The 15168-nt window shown below is 37.0% G+C and overlaps 2 protein-coding genes across 4 annotated transcripts in view; both read left to right on the forward strand.

Annotated features, from left to right (window-relative positions):
* The window catches only part of LOC149181477 (RAD3-like DNA-binding helicase protein), a 371454-nt gene that overhangs the window by 199483 nt on the left and 156803 nt on the right, over nucleotides 1-15168 (forward strand). The gene's annotated exons all lie outside the window — the stretch shown is intronic.
* Nucleotides 7555-8352, forward strand: LOC149181479 (metallothionein-like protein EMB30). Its single transcript, XM_089416633.1, has 3 exons — nucleotides 7555-7734; nucleotides 8002-8052; nucleotides 8143-8352. The coding sequence occupies exons 1-3, from the start codon at nucleotides 7685-7687 to the stop codon at nucleotides 8222-8224; spliced, it is 183 nt and encodes a 60-aa protein (XP_089272759.1). The 5' UTR covers nucleotides 7555-7684; the 3' UTR covers nucleotides 8225-8352.

Here is a 15168-nt window from a genome sequence, read left to right on the forward strand (position 1 = left end):
CCCCACCGAGGAAATAGTAATGCGATTTTTTCAAATAAGCAACTCTGGGATACATTTACCAATCAACACCCTTTTTTTGCTCAACCATTAGCAACATATCAGCGAAGGGCAAAAGTCAAGATGCCTAAATTCGATGGAAACGAAAAATACAATGTTGCATGGATGAATAAATCAGAAGAATATTTCGAGATTTATGACATCAACGATGATGACGAAAAGCTTAGGCACGCATCCATGAAAATGGAAGGAGAAGCATATAATTGGTATATGTGGTGGAAGAGGACGACAATCGCCATTAATTGGAGGAAATTTAAAGATGTGTTCTTTAAAAAATTCCAAGGTGTAAGGGAAAAGACAATGTAGTAGCAGATGCCTTGTGCAGGAAAGACGAAGAACCAACACTACTTGCAATCTCGGTTGTTGTTCTTGAATGGCTTAACGAGATTCGAAGTGAGTATGCCAAGGATCCAGAAATAACGACGATAATCAATAACCTTCCCAACAACTCAAAATTTGAATGGAAGAATGATATTCTATGGTACAAGGGAAGAATTTATCTAAATGCAAATTCCAAGTTTAAATTTAAGATACTCAAGGAGTCACATGATTCACCGTCAGCCGGACATGTAGGATTCTTTAAGACTTACTACAATGCACGTCAATCATTCTTTTGGAAAGGGATGAGTCGCGATATTCAGAAGTATGTAGCAGAGTGTGACACATGTCAAAGGAATAAAAGTGAAAATATTATGACACCTGGATTACTTCACCCTTTAAACATTCCGAATCAGAAATGGGAAGAAATTTCGATGGACTTTATTGAGGGATTACCCGTATTTGAAGGCAAGGAAAAGATTTTTGTAGTGGTCGACAGACTCACCAAATATGCTCACTTTATGGCAATAAAGAAATCATACTCAGCTAAACAAATCGCTGAAATATTTTGCAAATATATATATAAATTACACGGTTTTCCGAAAGTCATTGTGAGTGATAGAGATGCCAAATTCAAGGGTAATTTCTGGAAGGAGTTGTTCAACCACATAGGAACTTACTTAAATATGAGTTCCACTTATCACCCTCAAACAGATGGACAAACAGAGCTTGTCAATAAATGTTTGGAGGCCTACCTACGTTGCTACGCCACAGAAAAACAAAATCAGTGGGCTCAGTGGTTGCATCTCGCCAAATGGTGGTATAATTCTACTTATCATACATCAGCGAAAATGACGCCATTTCAAGCTTTGTATGGATATGAGCCCCCAAAATGGAAGGTTCTAGCTATTGTCCAGACAAATCTACTTGCTGTTAAAAATCAACTAGAAGAAACCCAAAAAATCGTCCAAATACTGAAAGAAAACTTGAATAATGCGAGGAATCGTATGAAGCAACAAGCAGACCGAAACAAAACCGAAAGAGAATTTGAAGTCGGAGAATGGGTGTTTGTCAAGCTCTAACCATACAAACAATTGTCCTTAAAACAAAAAGGAAAAATTAAATTGGCACCAAAGTTATATGGACCTTATCAGATCAATAAAAAGATTAGCCAAGTTGCATATGGTTTAAGCCTTCTAGAGAAAAGTCGTGTTCACAACGTTTTCCATGTCTCCTACCTTAAAAGGGCACTAGGCGACCATCAATCAGCGCAAACAATGCTTCCCTCCCTGGATGATGAAGGAAGGGTCATTCTAGAACCAGAAGGTATTTTATCTACTAGAGAAAGAAAGCTTCGACGTCGTACAATCAAGGAATACTTGATTAAGTGGAAGGACTTACCAGAAGAAGAAGCTTCTTGGGAGACTAAAGCATTTTTTCAACAACATCCGTCGTTACGTATGCTTTGAGGACAAAGCATTCTTTCGAGAGGAAGGCAATGTTATGTAAAAATTAGTTAGTTGTAGTTTATTAGGCAAAAGGGCATGATTAAAGATCATGCCCGTTCACCAAGAGGCACCTAAGGTGGTATATAGCCGGGTCTCTCACAAAAATGTAATCATCATTCAATTGTTAATAAAATATTTACATAATTCTGTTTATTACTGAAGTTTTATACTCCAGACATGATCTTTGTAAATGATGAAATGAAAGAAATAAAATTATTTTTGCATGCCTTGCTGCATGGGTTTCATGAGCAAGAGGTTTATTTGTTAGTGGCCCATTGAGAGCCTTAGGATTTATTATTGAGTTAAAAGAGTCAATGTCATGTATGAAGAGCACTTATTGAGCATATGAAAAATATATATGTCAACCTAGTGTCTAGAAAAGACCTCCAAAAACAAAAGCACAATCCTCTTGATATCGGCCAGCAAAATGAATTAAATACAATCATGTCAGCTCACTTATGGAGACACACCTATTCAGCATGACACATCGGCTCATTTACGGAGACGAAACTACTCTCAATACCTTCCTGAGATTTTCGTATTAGTTCAGTTTAGGATCTCGGATGTCTCTGAAATCTTCGGTGGTAATTAAAGTGGATATAGTGAGGTACAGGAACTCAGATTCTCTAAATTCTTCTGATGGGTACAGGTCTGAAGTCTACATTACGTGAGGGCATAAAAACTCGGATGCCTGTTATTATAGTGAATAATTACAGTCTCAACCTTCTCGGCATAATTGTGATGATGGAGACCTCGGTGCAGGGAAAGAACACAGTCACAATCTCGGTATAGTTGTGATGATGAAGATGTAGGTGATCTCTTTGTTATACACTCTTGGCACAGTCACAGTCTTGGCATAATACACTCTTGGCATACTAGACACAGTCATGATCTCGGCATAGTGGCAACCATGATCTCGGTCATAATCTTGATGAAGACAAGGTCATGATGAAGATCTCGGTATATACATACATATCTCAATATAGAGACCTCGTTGACATGGTGATGATCTCAGTGAGAGTGCAACAATGATCTAGGAGAAGGTACAACAATGATGCAACTGTAATGCAATAATGATTACCTCGGTGAAGCAACAGTGATGATGATGAACTTGGCAGTGACAAAGAAGAGGATTGGTATCTTGGTCTTGGAGTGGCCTAATAGGTCAAGGGTCGTGGTCTTGGTATTCGCAATTGGAATCTATATAAGAAGAATTTTGTGTGGGTTTTCCTCTCAAAGAGTGGGAGGTTTTGGCCCTGGCAGAAAGCTAACACCTTGTGTCTTTGTCTCTTTTGTTTTGGTAACTATTTGATGAATTGAGAAGACACACTCTAATTATAACAAGTGAAGAATTGTGCTAATAAGAAAATTTAAAAACACCTCACAAATAGTTATCATGACTAGAAGAATCTCATTAACCTACATTGCCCTAGATTCTTCAACATGGTATCAGAGCTAAGGTGCTGAATTCAAAGGAAGGGCAACAAAGAGACATTCAAGCTTTCAAGAAGGGCATCAAAGCAAGTTGAAGGGATTTGTGTTTCAAAACCTATATCAAAATTAAAGGATCAGTCTACAACAACAGTCTACAACAACAAGGGATTTTGTCTATATAATAAAGAAAACAACCTACAACAACAAGACAATTTAGTCCTACAATAAGACTGATTTGGATCCTTATTTGAAGATGATTTCATAGTCTCATACTACCCACAGTGACAGTGCTATGCTATTGACATCTCAGTGCCACAATATGATTAAGTAATCATAGTCAAAATAAGAGAAGGCAATTTTCGGTGCTAATTCAGTCTCTCTATTCAGTCTTGAAATAACCACAGCGCTAGCCACAAATTTGGTGTCACTACAATCTCTGTTATACCACAGTGATCTCAATAACTTATAGTCTGGAGTAGTTTCGGTGCTTGGTGCTGGACAATGCAAGAGGGTGTCAAAAGAGATCTTTAAAAAAGGATTTCAGTTGTTCAACTCAAGCAAGGATCTACAATAAAATCACATCAAGGTGAAGTTTTTATCTTCACATGTCAAGTAAGTATTCTCATTAATCAATTTGGCAAAATGACTTCATGATTGGAAGGAGATCTATAGGTTGGATGGGTCATCAAAGGTCCTTGCATGGAATAAGGAGGATTGTCATAGTCCTCATAGAAAAGAGAAGTCATTGATATCTATGGAAAAGTCTTTGAAGGTCAAGCATTGTTTGAATGCATGGAAAAGGATCAAGGGACTCATAGTATTCTTATAAAATCAGCCAAAGGTCCTCTCATCCCTATGTAGCAGGAGAGGAGACATAAAAGAGATATATGAAATGATGATGCAGTGAAGAAGGTCATATCACTTAGATCTGATTGAAGGTATCAAAGAATGAAGGAATATCTTCATGAGATCTCAATTGAGAGATCTGGGAGAGATGATAAGAAGATAATCATCATTGTTCTAACTGATAAGCAAGGTAACAAATGTCCATGAACAAGAAGGTTACCTCAGTCGACAATTTGTGGTCTCTATGCTAGATAGAGAAAGACAAGTTGATGGCAAAAGTGTTGAAGGTTAAAGGACTCAAACATGTGTAGAAAGGAAAGGAAAGGGTCCTCAAACAAGACAAAATAGTGTTGTGGAAAGATTATAAAAAGAAAGCTCATATCACCGGAAAGATGGAGGAAGCCAGAGAAGGGGACAAAGGAAAGAGGGAGTAACAAATCTCTACTATGATTGAGATCGTATCCCTCACAAAAGGGTCCTATCATAAGCTCCTAAATCTTTAGTTACATACATGACCATGCTAATAAGGGGCATCATGGCATCATGGAAGCATTATAAAGAAGAGCTCGAGACATCACCATGGGAATCATGGAGGACAAAATCCATGGCAGACAAACATGAAGGATATAGCTCTTGGGAACCTCATTGGACATTGAATAAAAGGATGAAGTCATCTAGGACAAGGCTTATCATACAAAAAGGAAACATCTGCCAAATGGGGATATACAAGATCCTTAAGATTCTCTGAAGGAATCCTCATCGGAGGGTTCACTGGTCTAGAGAGGAAGCAAGTGTTTCATTAGGAAATCCAACTTATGGAATTCATGAGATGATGGTATGATGACACGAGAAATGAAGCAGATCAAGGGATTGAAGATCTTTTCAAGGAAGCTGCTGGAAGCCTAGATGACCTAAAGGTAAAATGAGGTCTGTATGCTTGTGTTTAATATTATAATGTCATGTCATATGGTTGTAGGTAACATGGATCATTACTTCTATCTTGAGAAGTATGATCAAGAGAAAAAGGATCTCCTCCTTTGAAAGGATGTAGGAAGGCATAAGTCACAGTAGATGAAATCAACATAATATGTCCTCATATGAAGTATGAGGTGGTTGACCACAATGAAGAAACTCTAATTGAAAGCACTTGGGAAGGCGATCAACATCCAAAAGACCAAGAAGATTTGACTAGGAAATCTTCCGGAAAGATATGAAGACTTTGATGGAAGTTTGAAAAAGATGGAGACCATTGACTATGGATATCTTTGGGAGAGGTGTCAACATGTATGCAGGATGCTGACACCTACAGAAAGATGTCATGATGAAGAGCCATATTGAAAGGTACAATTTGATTTAATGTTATGTTTTGTTTTCTTGAATAATATCTGGATGAGTTCATGCAAGGCTACTGACACAAGAGTTCTAAGTACAAGTACAACTATCTTTCATGTGGAGGATGGAAATTCCTGAAAGAAACATGATAAGAAAGAAGTATCCATATGACAAAGGTTCCAAATATGTATCAAGAAGGCCACTTTTCATGAAGAAATGAATGACATGACGAACCAAGAAGGAAAGTGATCGATGGCTAATGCCCTACAAGGAAGAAGCTTGACTGAATTTCATGACATCAAGGAAATTGATCAAGCAGTTGAAGGACCCACGAAGAAGAAGCTGCTGATGAAAAAGAGAGTCCCTAGTTAAGAGGGAGCTCTGACAAGTCCTTAATTGAGAGGGAGCTTGGGTAAGTTCTTGGTCAGAGGGAACTTGGGTACATTCCTTTATAGGAATAGGCATATCCTCCCTAGTTAAGAGGGCGAGATAGACAACATTCTCGTCTTCACCTGGGAAGAAAGAATGGAAGGATTGGGTATTCATCTGGCATTCGATGCTCTTTGATGATGTGTAGGGCATCCAAGATAAGAGTAGGCAAGAGGACTGATATTCTTTGAGGGCTAGGAACCCAAGATAAGAATAGTCCTAGAAGGTCATACTCAGTGAACGCTCGGGTGGGTATGTACCTTAAGAGACAATGATAAAGGTGTCTATAGTCATTGGTCTCGCCAACATTGTGCTCTGATCTGATGAGAGATAGAACTGTCAGTCAAGGCCTTGCTGTGGAAACAATGTCAGTTACTATGATGCTATACAGATGGGTTACCAATCCGATTCTTCTTATGAGAAATTTTTCAGATTGAGAATGACCAAGTACCATTATGATTACCTCCTTAGTTAAGAGGGAGTGTTGAAGAAAATGCAACTAGGTTTGGTCTTCATACTGACATGATCTTTGTAAATGATGAAATGAAAGAAATAAAATTATTTTTGTATGCCTTGCTGCATGGGTTTCATGAGCAAGAGGTTTATTTGTTAGTGTCTCCCATTGAGAGCCTTAGGATTTATTATTGAGTCAAAAGAGTCAATGTCATGTATGAAGAGCTCTTCTTGAGCATATGAAAAATATATGAGTCAACCTAGTGTCTAGAAAAGCCCTCCAAAAAGACAAGAACAATCCTTTTGATGTCGGCTAGCAAAATGAATTAAACACAGTCATGTCACCTCACCTATGGGGACACACCCATTCAGCATGACACGTCGACTCATTTATGGAGACAAAACTACTATAAATGCCTTGCTGAGATTTTTAGGCCGATAGGCCTTCCTATGCATCAACTTCTTTGTCAACACTTTTATCCTGATCCGTTCGATCAGGTAAGAAACTTTCAACCGTTGATCTGAACCAGAAAACAAAATAACAGAAAATAAAAAAAACACATAAAATCAAGAAAGCACAAAAGCTCACGAGAAAAGATTGTAGGCAGAAAATCAAGAAAGCACGAAAAAGCTCATAAAAACAAGGATGGAAAGAAAAAGCTAAAAAGAACCCAAAGATTTTAAACCCAAGAAAACGCAAAAGCTAATGAGCTTGCGTGTGCACAGCTCATACAACGCCTACAATTTCTTGTATGGGTTCAATGCATTCTTAAAATTCCAGGATCGTTTGACAACGCGCTTATTTAAACCTAGAGACATTATCACTATCTTGACCGAAACCACGAGTCGCCGACTTTGGTTAGGTTTTCACACACAATTGAAAGTTATTGTAAGCACACCATGGAAAATCTACAGTGGAACCCGCACCAATAATGATAGTTTCCTGTCCTGGTTCATCCAAGTCAAGCTTGTGGGCCTAAACATGACGTGCGAGCTCGACTTTATCGAGTTCAGAAGATGCTCTGCACTTCCCATCCCACAAATCGGATTTCCAAGATAGAAAGGCTGCGACCACCTGCCGGCTTCGTCACTTTCGAGGAGGGCTCTTCGGCACGCTTCCCGAGGCCTAGATTCCATATTTCTCGTGAGTGACTCGCCGGCAAAGAGCGTCGACAAATTTTCCCGGCCATGGCCTGCACTATATATATGGGTGGGCGACCAGAGACTAAGAAGCCAAGGGAGCATTGGAGAACTTAGAACTTCAGAAGTGTAAGTAATCTGTTTTTCTGATAATTGTTATTGCAGACATGTCGAGCGATTGCGGAAATTGCGACTGCGCTGACAAGAGCCAGTGCACGTATGTTGCCTACTTTTTTCATCTCAATTTATTTCATTCGCTTTCCCAATTTCATTCACTTGGTCATGCGTTCGAATCTAAGTCGAGAAAGAAAAACCAACAACTTTATATGAGATGGGTTTTAGGATTAAGGTTGTCTGATGTTTGGATTGTTTTGGTCATGGGTTCGAATCTAAGTTTTTTTCAAAAAAAAAAAAACCAATAACTTTATATTAGATGAGTTTTATGACTAAGTTTGTTTCATGTTTGGATTGTTTTGTTCCACAGCAAGAAAGGATTCCAGATGGATGGTATTGTGAAGACAAGCTATGAGATGGGGTACTGTTTTCTTCAGAGTAGTTGTTATTAATTTTATTTCATGGTTTTAGAGCGAAAATTTTTCCATATATTTGAATTCGCTGTAAACAGATATGGTGCAGATGTATCTCTGGAAAATGATTGCAAGTGCGGGCCCAACTGCCAGTGTGGTACTTGTACCTGCCACACCTGATTTAGTCTCTTCAATAGTATGAGTCTCTGTGTCTGATATGTATATTTCATCAGACCCAATGTATGGTCTTGTAGTGTCATAGAGACTACTGTACGTGGTACTCCTAAATAAAGGTTATAGTTTTTACAGACTTGGGGTTTGCAGTATGGTTTGTATTGTTCATGGCATGTTAATTACTGTGCTGCTCTGCAGCTTAAGCTATTTCTTATTTCTATAGACTTTAGACATTTTGCTTTGAGTGGTTTCTTTAGTTTTGTTAAAAATTAGATTTGCCATTTTTAGATCTGAAGATCTAATCATCACAACGATCCTAAGATTTGATCACCAATTTACGGTTTTAACAATCAATGGATTAGCCATCACACTTAAATTTAGAATTTAATCTCCACTATAAACCTTGTAACTTTCAGCTGCATATAATCGATCCACTATAAACCTTGTAAATTTCCGCTGCATATAATCGATCTCACAAACCTGCAACTCATCTTTTTAAAAGAAATGGCGTTCATGGTGGTCATGGAGATATTTACTTAAATGTCTATCTGCAAGATAGCGATCCTATTTTAAAGAAGAAAACCTTGCTCTAAGCCAAGATCATATATTGTGTATTAGGGAGGAATTAGATTATGTTGTTTGGGAATCTATATCGCAGTTTTATTGTTTAACTTGAACTTATTATATTGGATCTCTTCAAAGAACACTGAATAATATGTGAGTTTTATTGTTTAACTTGAACTTATTATATTTTCCTTTCGCGCCGAAGATCAGTGGGACCAGAAAAGGAAATTGAAGTGGACATTGATCATCACATTAAATGTTTTTTGAATTTCCTTTTTCTGTTAATGTGTTTTTCGTAGTCTCATATGCAAGTCTCATATGTTATGTTTTTAGAATTTGTTTTTCGTAGTCTCATATGCAAGTAACTCTCATATGTTTGCAATTTTTTTTTTTTAATATGTTGAAATCGGTTAGAGATTTGTTTTAATTGTGATAAATATTATTTAAATAATTCGATTTTTTTGAGTATTGAATTCATATATATAATCTAAAAATTATTTTAAATATTTTTACTTTATATAATAAAATTTATAATAATTTTAAAAATAACTAATTTATGTAATACATTCTTTTATGAAAAGTAAATAGAATATATTTATACATTGTTTAAATAAACATTAATCACAAGTGTTCATTACTAAAAACAAAAAGTTTGTGGCAATTGTGGTTTTACGTTGATTTGGTAAATATTATTATGAATCCAGATGAGTTTAATGTCACAGTTTATTATGTAATTCTTTTATGAGGTGTTTCTAATGTAAACGAAATAATATGTCAGTTTAGTTTTATTATTGTTGTAAGTTTTTAAAGTATAAAAAGGTCCCACCAAACTACATGCTAGCTTCACGTCACTCACAACTTCTCGGCTCACTCCTTCTCCTTGGTTTTCCATTGGATTCGAACCGAGAATCTCTACGAGCATCAACAAGATGGGCATCACCCTTGTTTCAAATATGCTGTCAGAGAATAGATAGAGTATCAAATAAACCAAGAAATTAGGCGAAATTGGCGTCAAGAAGTCGAGGATGGCGTTGCTGGTGCAAGCCAAGCTCAACACTCTCTTGAATTTCGAATGAATCACTATCACGATGTGAGTTTAATTAACAGCGAGTCATCTCCATAGCGAGTGTTCAGACATTTTAGAGTTTTTAAATCAAATATCAATTTCATTCTATTTAGTTTTTTTTCATGATTTTTTTAAATAAAACATAAAAATAATATATTCTTGATTTTTATTATTATTATTTTTTTAAATCTATTATACATAATTTCATAAATATAACTCATTGCAATTCCCAATATTAATAGTGCGATATCGGAATTATAACCCTCATTGCAATTAGCAATACTAATAGTGTGGTGACAGAATTTAGCGATACCCACCATTATAACCCCCATTTAAATGTCACCACGCTATTAATAAATTCTATGATTCATGGAAGGAAATATATACTGTTTGGCTATTTCCCTGCTGCAATTTTTTGGATGAATGCATGTTTGCTGCTCTTTTACCTTTGCTGTTATGGATGCGTGTTTTATATTGTTAGTTCCTTTTATGCTGTCATGGGGCAATCTGTGAAGGCCTTGCATATGGCAATTAAAACACTGTTATCTTTTGCCTTTTCTATTCATAAGGCATGCTTTCCTGCATAGTATCCTAATCCGTATACTGCAACTCTTATTTGGAGTGGAGTAAGGATTATGCTTGTCCCAAGCAGGTCTAAGCCTTTCAACCTTTTCGGCTTATTTGCTTATATCAAACATTTGTGCAGGGTTTCAACCAATTAACATTTCATTGAGTATGTATTTACAAATCAATGATTTTGGGATCAAATCCCACAAAGCAATTCTATACCTGCTCTTCAAATTCCTTCAAGATTTTGAAAGTAAAACCAATGAATTATCAATATAATTTTACCATAATAAAAAACAATTAGAAAGCTTTTACCCAGCTCAAATTGCTCATCCGTTAGGCTTGAACCAACATCTCTTCTAGAAAAATTCAACAATTCCAATTTAATAATCTTATCGGCCTCTCTTTGTACCTTTTGGGACAATTGCTAGTCATATAGGTTCAGTTCAGGATCCTAGATGTCTCTGAAATCTTCGGTGGTAATTACAGTGGATACAGTGAGGTACAGGAACTCGGATTCTCTGAATTCTTCGGATGGGTATAGGTCTGAAATCCGCATTATAGGAGGGCAGAAAAACTGAGATGCCTGTAATTACAATGAGTAATTACAGTCTCAACCTTCTCGGCATAATTGTGATGATGAAGACCTCGGTGCAAGGAAAGAACACTGTCACAATCTCGGTATAAGATGTAGGTGATCTCTATGTTATACACTCTTGGCATAGTCACAGTCCTGGGATAATACACTCTCGGAATACTAGACACAGTCATGATCTCAGCATAATGGCAACCATGATCTCGGTCATAATATTGATGAAGACAATGTCATGATGAAGATCTCAGTATATACATACATATCTCAGTATAGAGACCTTGTTGACATGGTGATGATCTCAGTGAGAGTGAAACAATGATCTAGGAGAAGGTACAACAATGATGCAACTGTAATGCAATAATGATTACCTCGGTGAAGCAACAGTGATGATGATGAACTCAACAGTGACAAAGAAGAGGATTGGTGTCTTGGTCTTGGAATGGCCCAATAGGTCAAGGGTCATGGTCTTGGTATTTTTCAATTGGAATCTCTATAAGAAGAATTTTGTGCGGGTTTTCCTTTCAAAGAGTGGGAGGTTTTGGCCGTGGCAGAAAGCCAACATCTTGTGTCCTTGTCTCTTTTGTTTTGGTAACTATTTGATGAATTGAGAAGACACACTCTAATTATAACAAGTGAAGAATTATGCTAATAAGAAAAATTAAAAACACCTCACAAGTAGTTAACATGACTAGAAGAATCTCATTAACCTACATTGCCCTAGATTCTTCAACAGGTCGGAGCTCCAAGACCAATGTCACCCCCCGTACTTCGGGATCCAGACATCAACACATAGGCTGACCATATGTCCTCCCAAGCATCTTGTTGCCACAAGATGCTTCATCTCTCCTTATTAACTAAACCATATATATCCACCAATCTAAGCATGCTTCAAACATTCAACCTTCTTATGGAGAGATTTGCACAAACACAACAAACGTTCGGGGTCCATAATCATTATGATGCTACTTATATCATCATCAAGTTATCCAAATACAACTTGTCAAAAGCTTTCTTCTTTCACTTCTTCAGTAACACCAAATACAACCTCAATACTTCTCAAGTATTTTGTTTGCAAATCTACCTGTAGTACTTTCATTCATTCTTCAAGGTATTTACTATTACTGTCATAATATGCCCTCCCTCTTAATTGGGCAGATATACCCTCTCTTCTATCCAAGCTCCCTTTCAACTCAACAACTTCCTTCTTCTTGGAGAGACATCAATTTTTCAAGGCTTTATTTCTTTCTCATGGAATTAAGGTTATTTTGATCATCATCATTCATGTAGCTTCCTTCATCATGCTCATCATTATTATCATCTTCAATTATGAACATCTTCAACATCTTGAAGATTGGGTAACTGCAAAACTTTAATAACAAGTACAACGAAATACAAATATGCAGAAGCATTTCAAGGCCTTATTTCTTTCTCATGGAATTAAGGTTATTTTGATCATCATCATTAATGTAGCTTCCTTCATCATGCTCATCATTATTATCATCTTCAATTATGAACATCTTCAACGTCTTGAAGATTGGGTAACTGCAAAACTTTAATAGCAAGTACAACGAAATACAAATATACAGAAGCATGAAGTCAACTATATTAAAATCATGTCATTACAATAGAAGCATCAAAACGTTCAAGCTTTAGTCATCAAATATCTAAACCTGGTTAGGTTCATAATTAGCAAGGGTCACATCTTTTATATACTAGACTTCAACATCTTGCTAGAGTTTTGTTATAAACCCTAGACTCCATCTTTGAGACTCAACCAAGATATCAATACAATCATAAGGTTTTAACAATATGCTTTTAGAATTATAAGTCAAACTCTACTAGGGTTTGTTGCAAACCCTAGATTTCACGAATAAAGTCAAATTATGTATATCAACAATCAAATTAGCGTACTAGAATTTCATATCGAGGGTTTCATTGTTATTTCCTTCTATCATTTTGTTGTAAACCCTAGATGCAAACATCAAATTCTAGAATTAGATAACAATTTTGAAGGGTTTTGATCTTACAAAAGAATATACGCCTAGGGTTTCATTCCTAGGACCTTGCATTAGCTATTACAAGGGTTTTGTTCATAAACCCTAAACGACCAATTTCTAAAAAATCTAAGGTTTCATTATATAACCTAGACATTAACAACAAATCCTAGAGAACTAGGATTTTTACCACAACATTATCAAAACCCTAAACTTCAAAAGAATAGGATTTCATTATAACCCTTAAGTAGACTAGGGTTTCATTATTAACATTGGCATACCCTTAACATCAAGAGGCTAGGGCTTTACAGTGAACCCTAAAGGTACTGGTTTCACAAAGATGATCAAATGACAAGAGATCGTATAACAAGGGTAGATTCAATCTAAGGGCAATGATGGAGACTTAGACCACTGTCACCACAACTAAGGCTTCCTACTTTTTACGGACTTTCACCGATGGGAGGAGACCTGGTAGTTAGGAAGTCTCTTATAAAGTATAGATCAATGAAAGGGTGTGAAGTGACCTTAGAAACCCTTTCCCTAGGATAGAATGAAGAGTGGGACTTGCTTGCCTTTTAAGCAAGGGACTTTATTCTCTAGGGAGAGGGGATGAGGATTAGAGGGTTGAGGTAGAAGGATAAGACCTATGAAGGAGGTTCTCAAGTCCCTAAAATCCTTTTGAGAACTTGGATTCTCTAGTAGTCCTTGATAAATAAGCTTTGGTGAAAAATGGGACCACACGAGGCCAAGTGGACCCAGCCCAGGTTAGGGGATGGATTTAGGCAACCAATGATGTTCTTAACCTGGCCAAGGTGAGGGAAAAGGATCAAACAAGAATTTCTTCCAATGATGTCAAATTGATCCTACTAGGTTCTAGCCTTGTGAACACCTAGGCAAAACTTGATCCTAGAGCTAGGGCTTGAGGTATCCGATGATTCCACCGTCAGAATTGCTTCAAATTTGGAGGAGAGCAAAGGGACCTACCAGCGTAGTTGTATCTAGTAGCTCAATTTTTTTTTTTTTTTTTGTGGCCAATTTCCCGGGGAAATTGATGTCCTAGGTGACCTAATGAGGCTAGACCTAGGGAGAAAGGGAAAAGGGGTAAAAAGAGGGTTAAAATGATCGCCCTTTTGAGGGACCAGTGCCTAATTCAATTGGGGATATGGAGTCAAGGATAATAATGAAGAAAGATTTAGTTTCTTGTTCAAGGAGGCTCCAAAAGTCAACTTCGTCCAATGTTAGAAGAAAGAGAAGAAATGTGACTTTCAAGCATTTATACTTCATACAAATGGTGCAAGATTATCAAGATAACATGATCTCTAGGATATTTCATTCATCTAACGATGGCCCATACAAAGAATAGGCTAAATAGACATATAATTCCACATTTCATACATGCAACAATTAGCCCTAATTATAGCAAAATTCAAAGGTATGTAGCAACAAAAAAATAGCGTTAAATTTGCACTCAGAATGTTAGAGAGTATATCCAACCAACATCACATTTGCAAATAAGAAGCTCCAAGATAGAAATAGCCCAAATCCATACATCAAAATTCATCCATCATCCATCCAAAATAGTCCTCTAAGGAAAAAGTGCGAAATTCTCCAAAGATAGAGAGATCCCAAGTCAAGTGATGATACAAATGAATCCAACTAACTCCTATTTGTACACCAATTAGGAATTCGATTTAGCTAATGAGCCTACATTAGCCCCTAAAAATAAAATAATGTGCAAATGACATAACTTTGGTGACAATCCTACCAAACTAGCTCGCAAATGAAAATATAAGCCTCTCAAGATGACAAATAATAATCTATGCATGTCATAGGGCCCTCTAAGAGGCCTGATGAGGTCCATGGGTGCCACAATGAAGAATAAGACCCTTAAAAGTAGTGGACAAGGGGTTGGCCCCTTGTAATAACCTGTGGTGCTCCAAATGATTGTGGGGGCACACAAGTTTCCTCATGGGTCTCCAAACAAGTTGAAGATGCCTGTAGGTTGCCTTCAAGGGCTAGGATGGCAATGTAGGATATGCCACATCATCATAGAAGTCCTCGATCATTTGCCAAGTGTGTGTTGTAGATCTGGGGGTTCCTATATGATGAGGGAGGTTCATAAAACCTGTTGGAACTAGGGTGATGACCATGATGATGGGGTAGG

This window comes from Pinus tabuliformis, chromosome 3_2 (genome assembly GCF_031772625.1).
Source record: "Pinus tabuliformis cultivar Carrire ecotype Pingquan chromosome 3_2, CPIR1, whole genome shotgun sequence".
NCBI lineage: Eukaryota > Viridiplantae > Streptophyta > Pinopsida > Pinales > Pinaceae > Pinus > Pinus tabuliformis.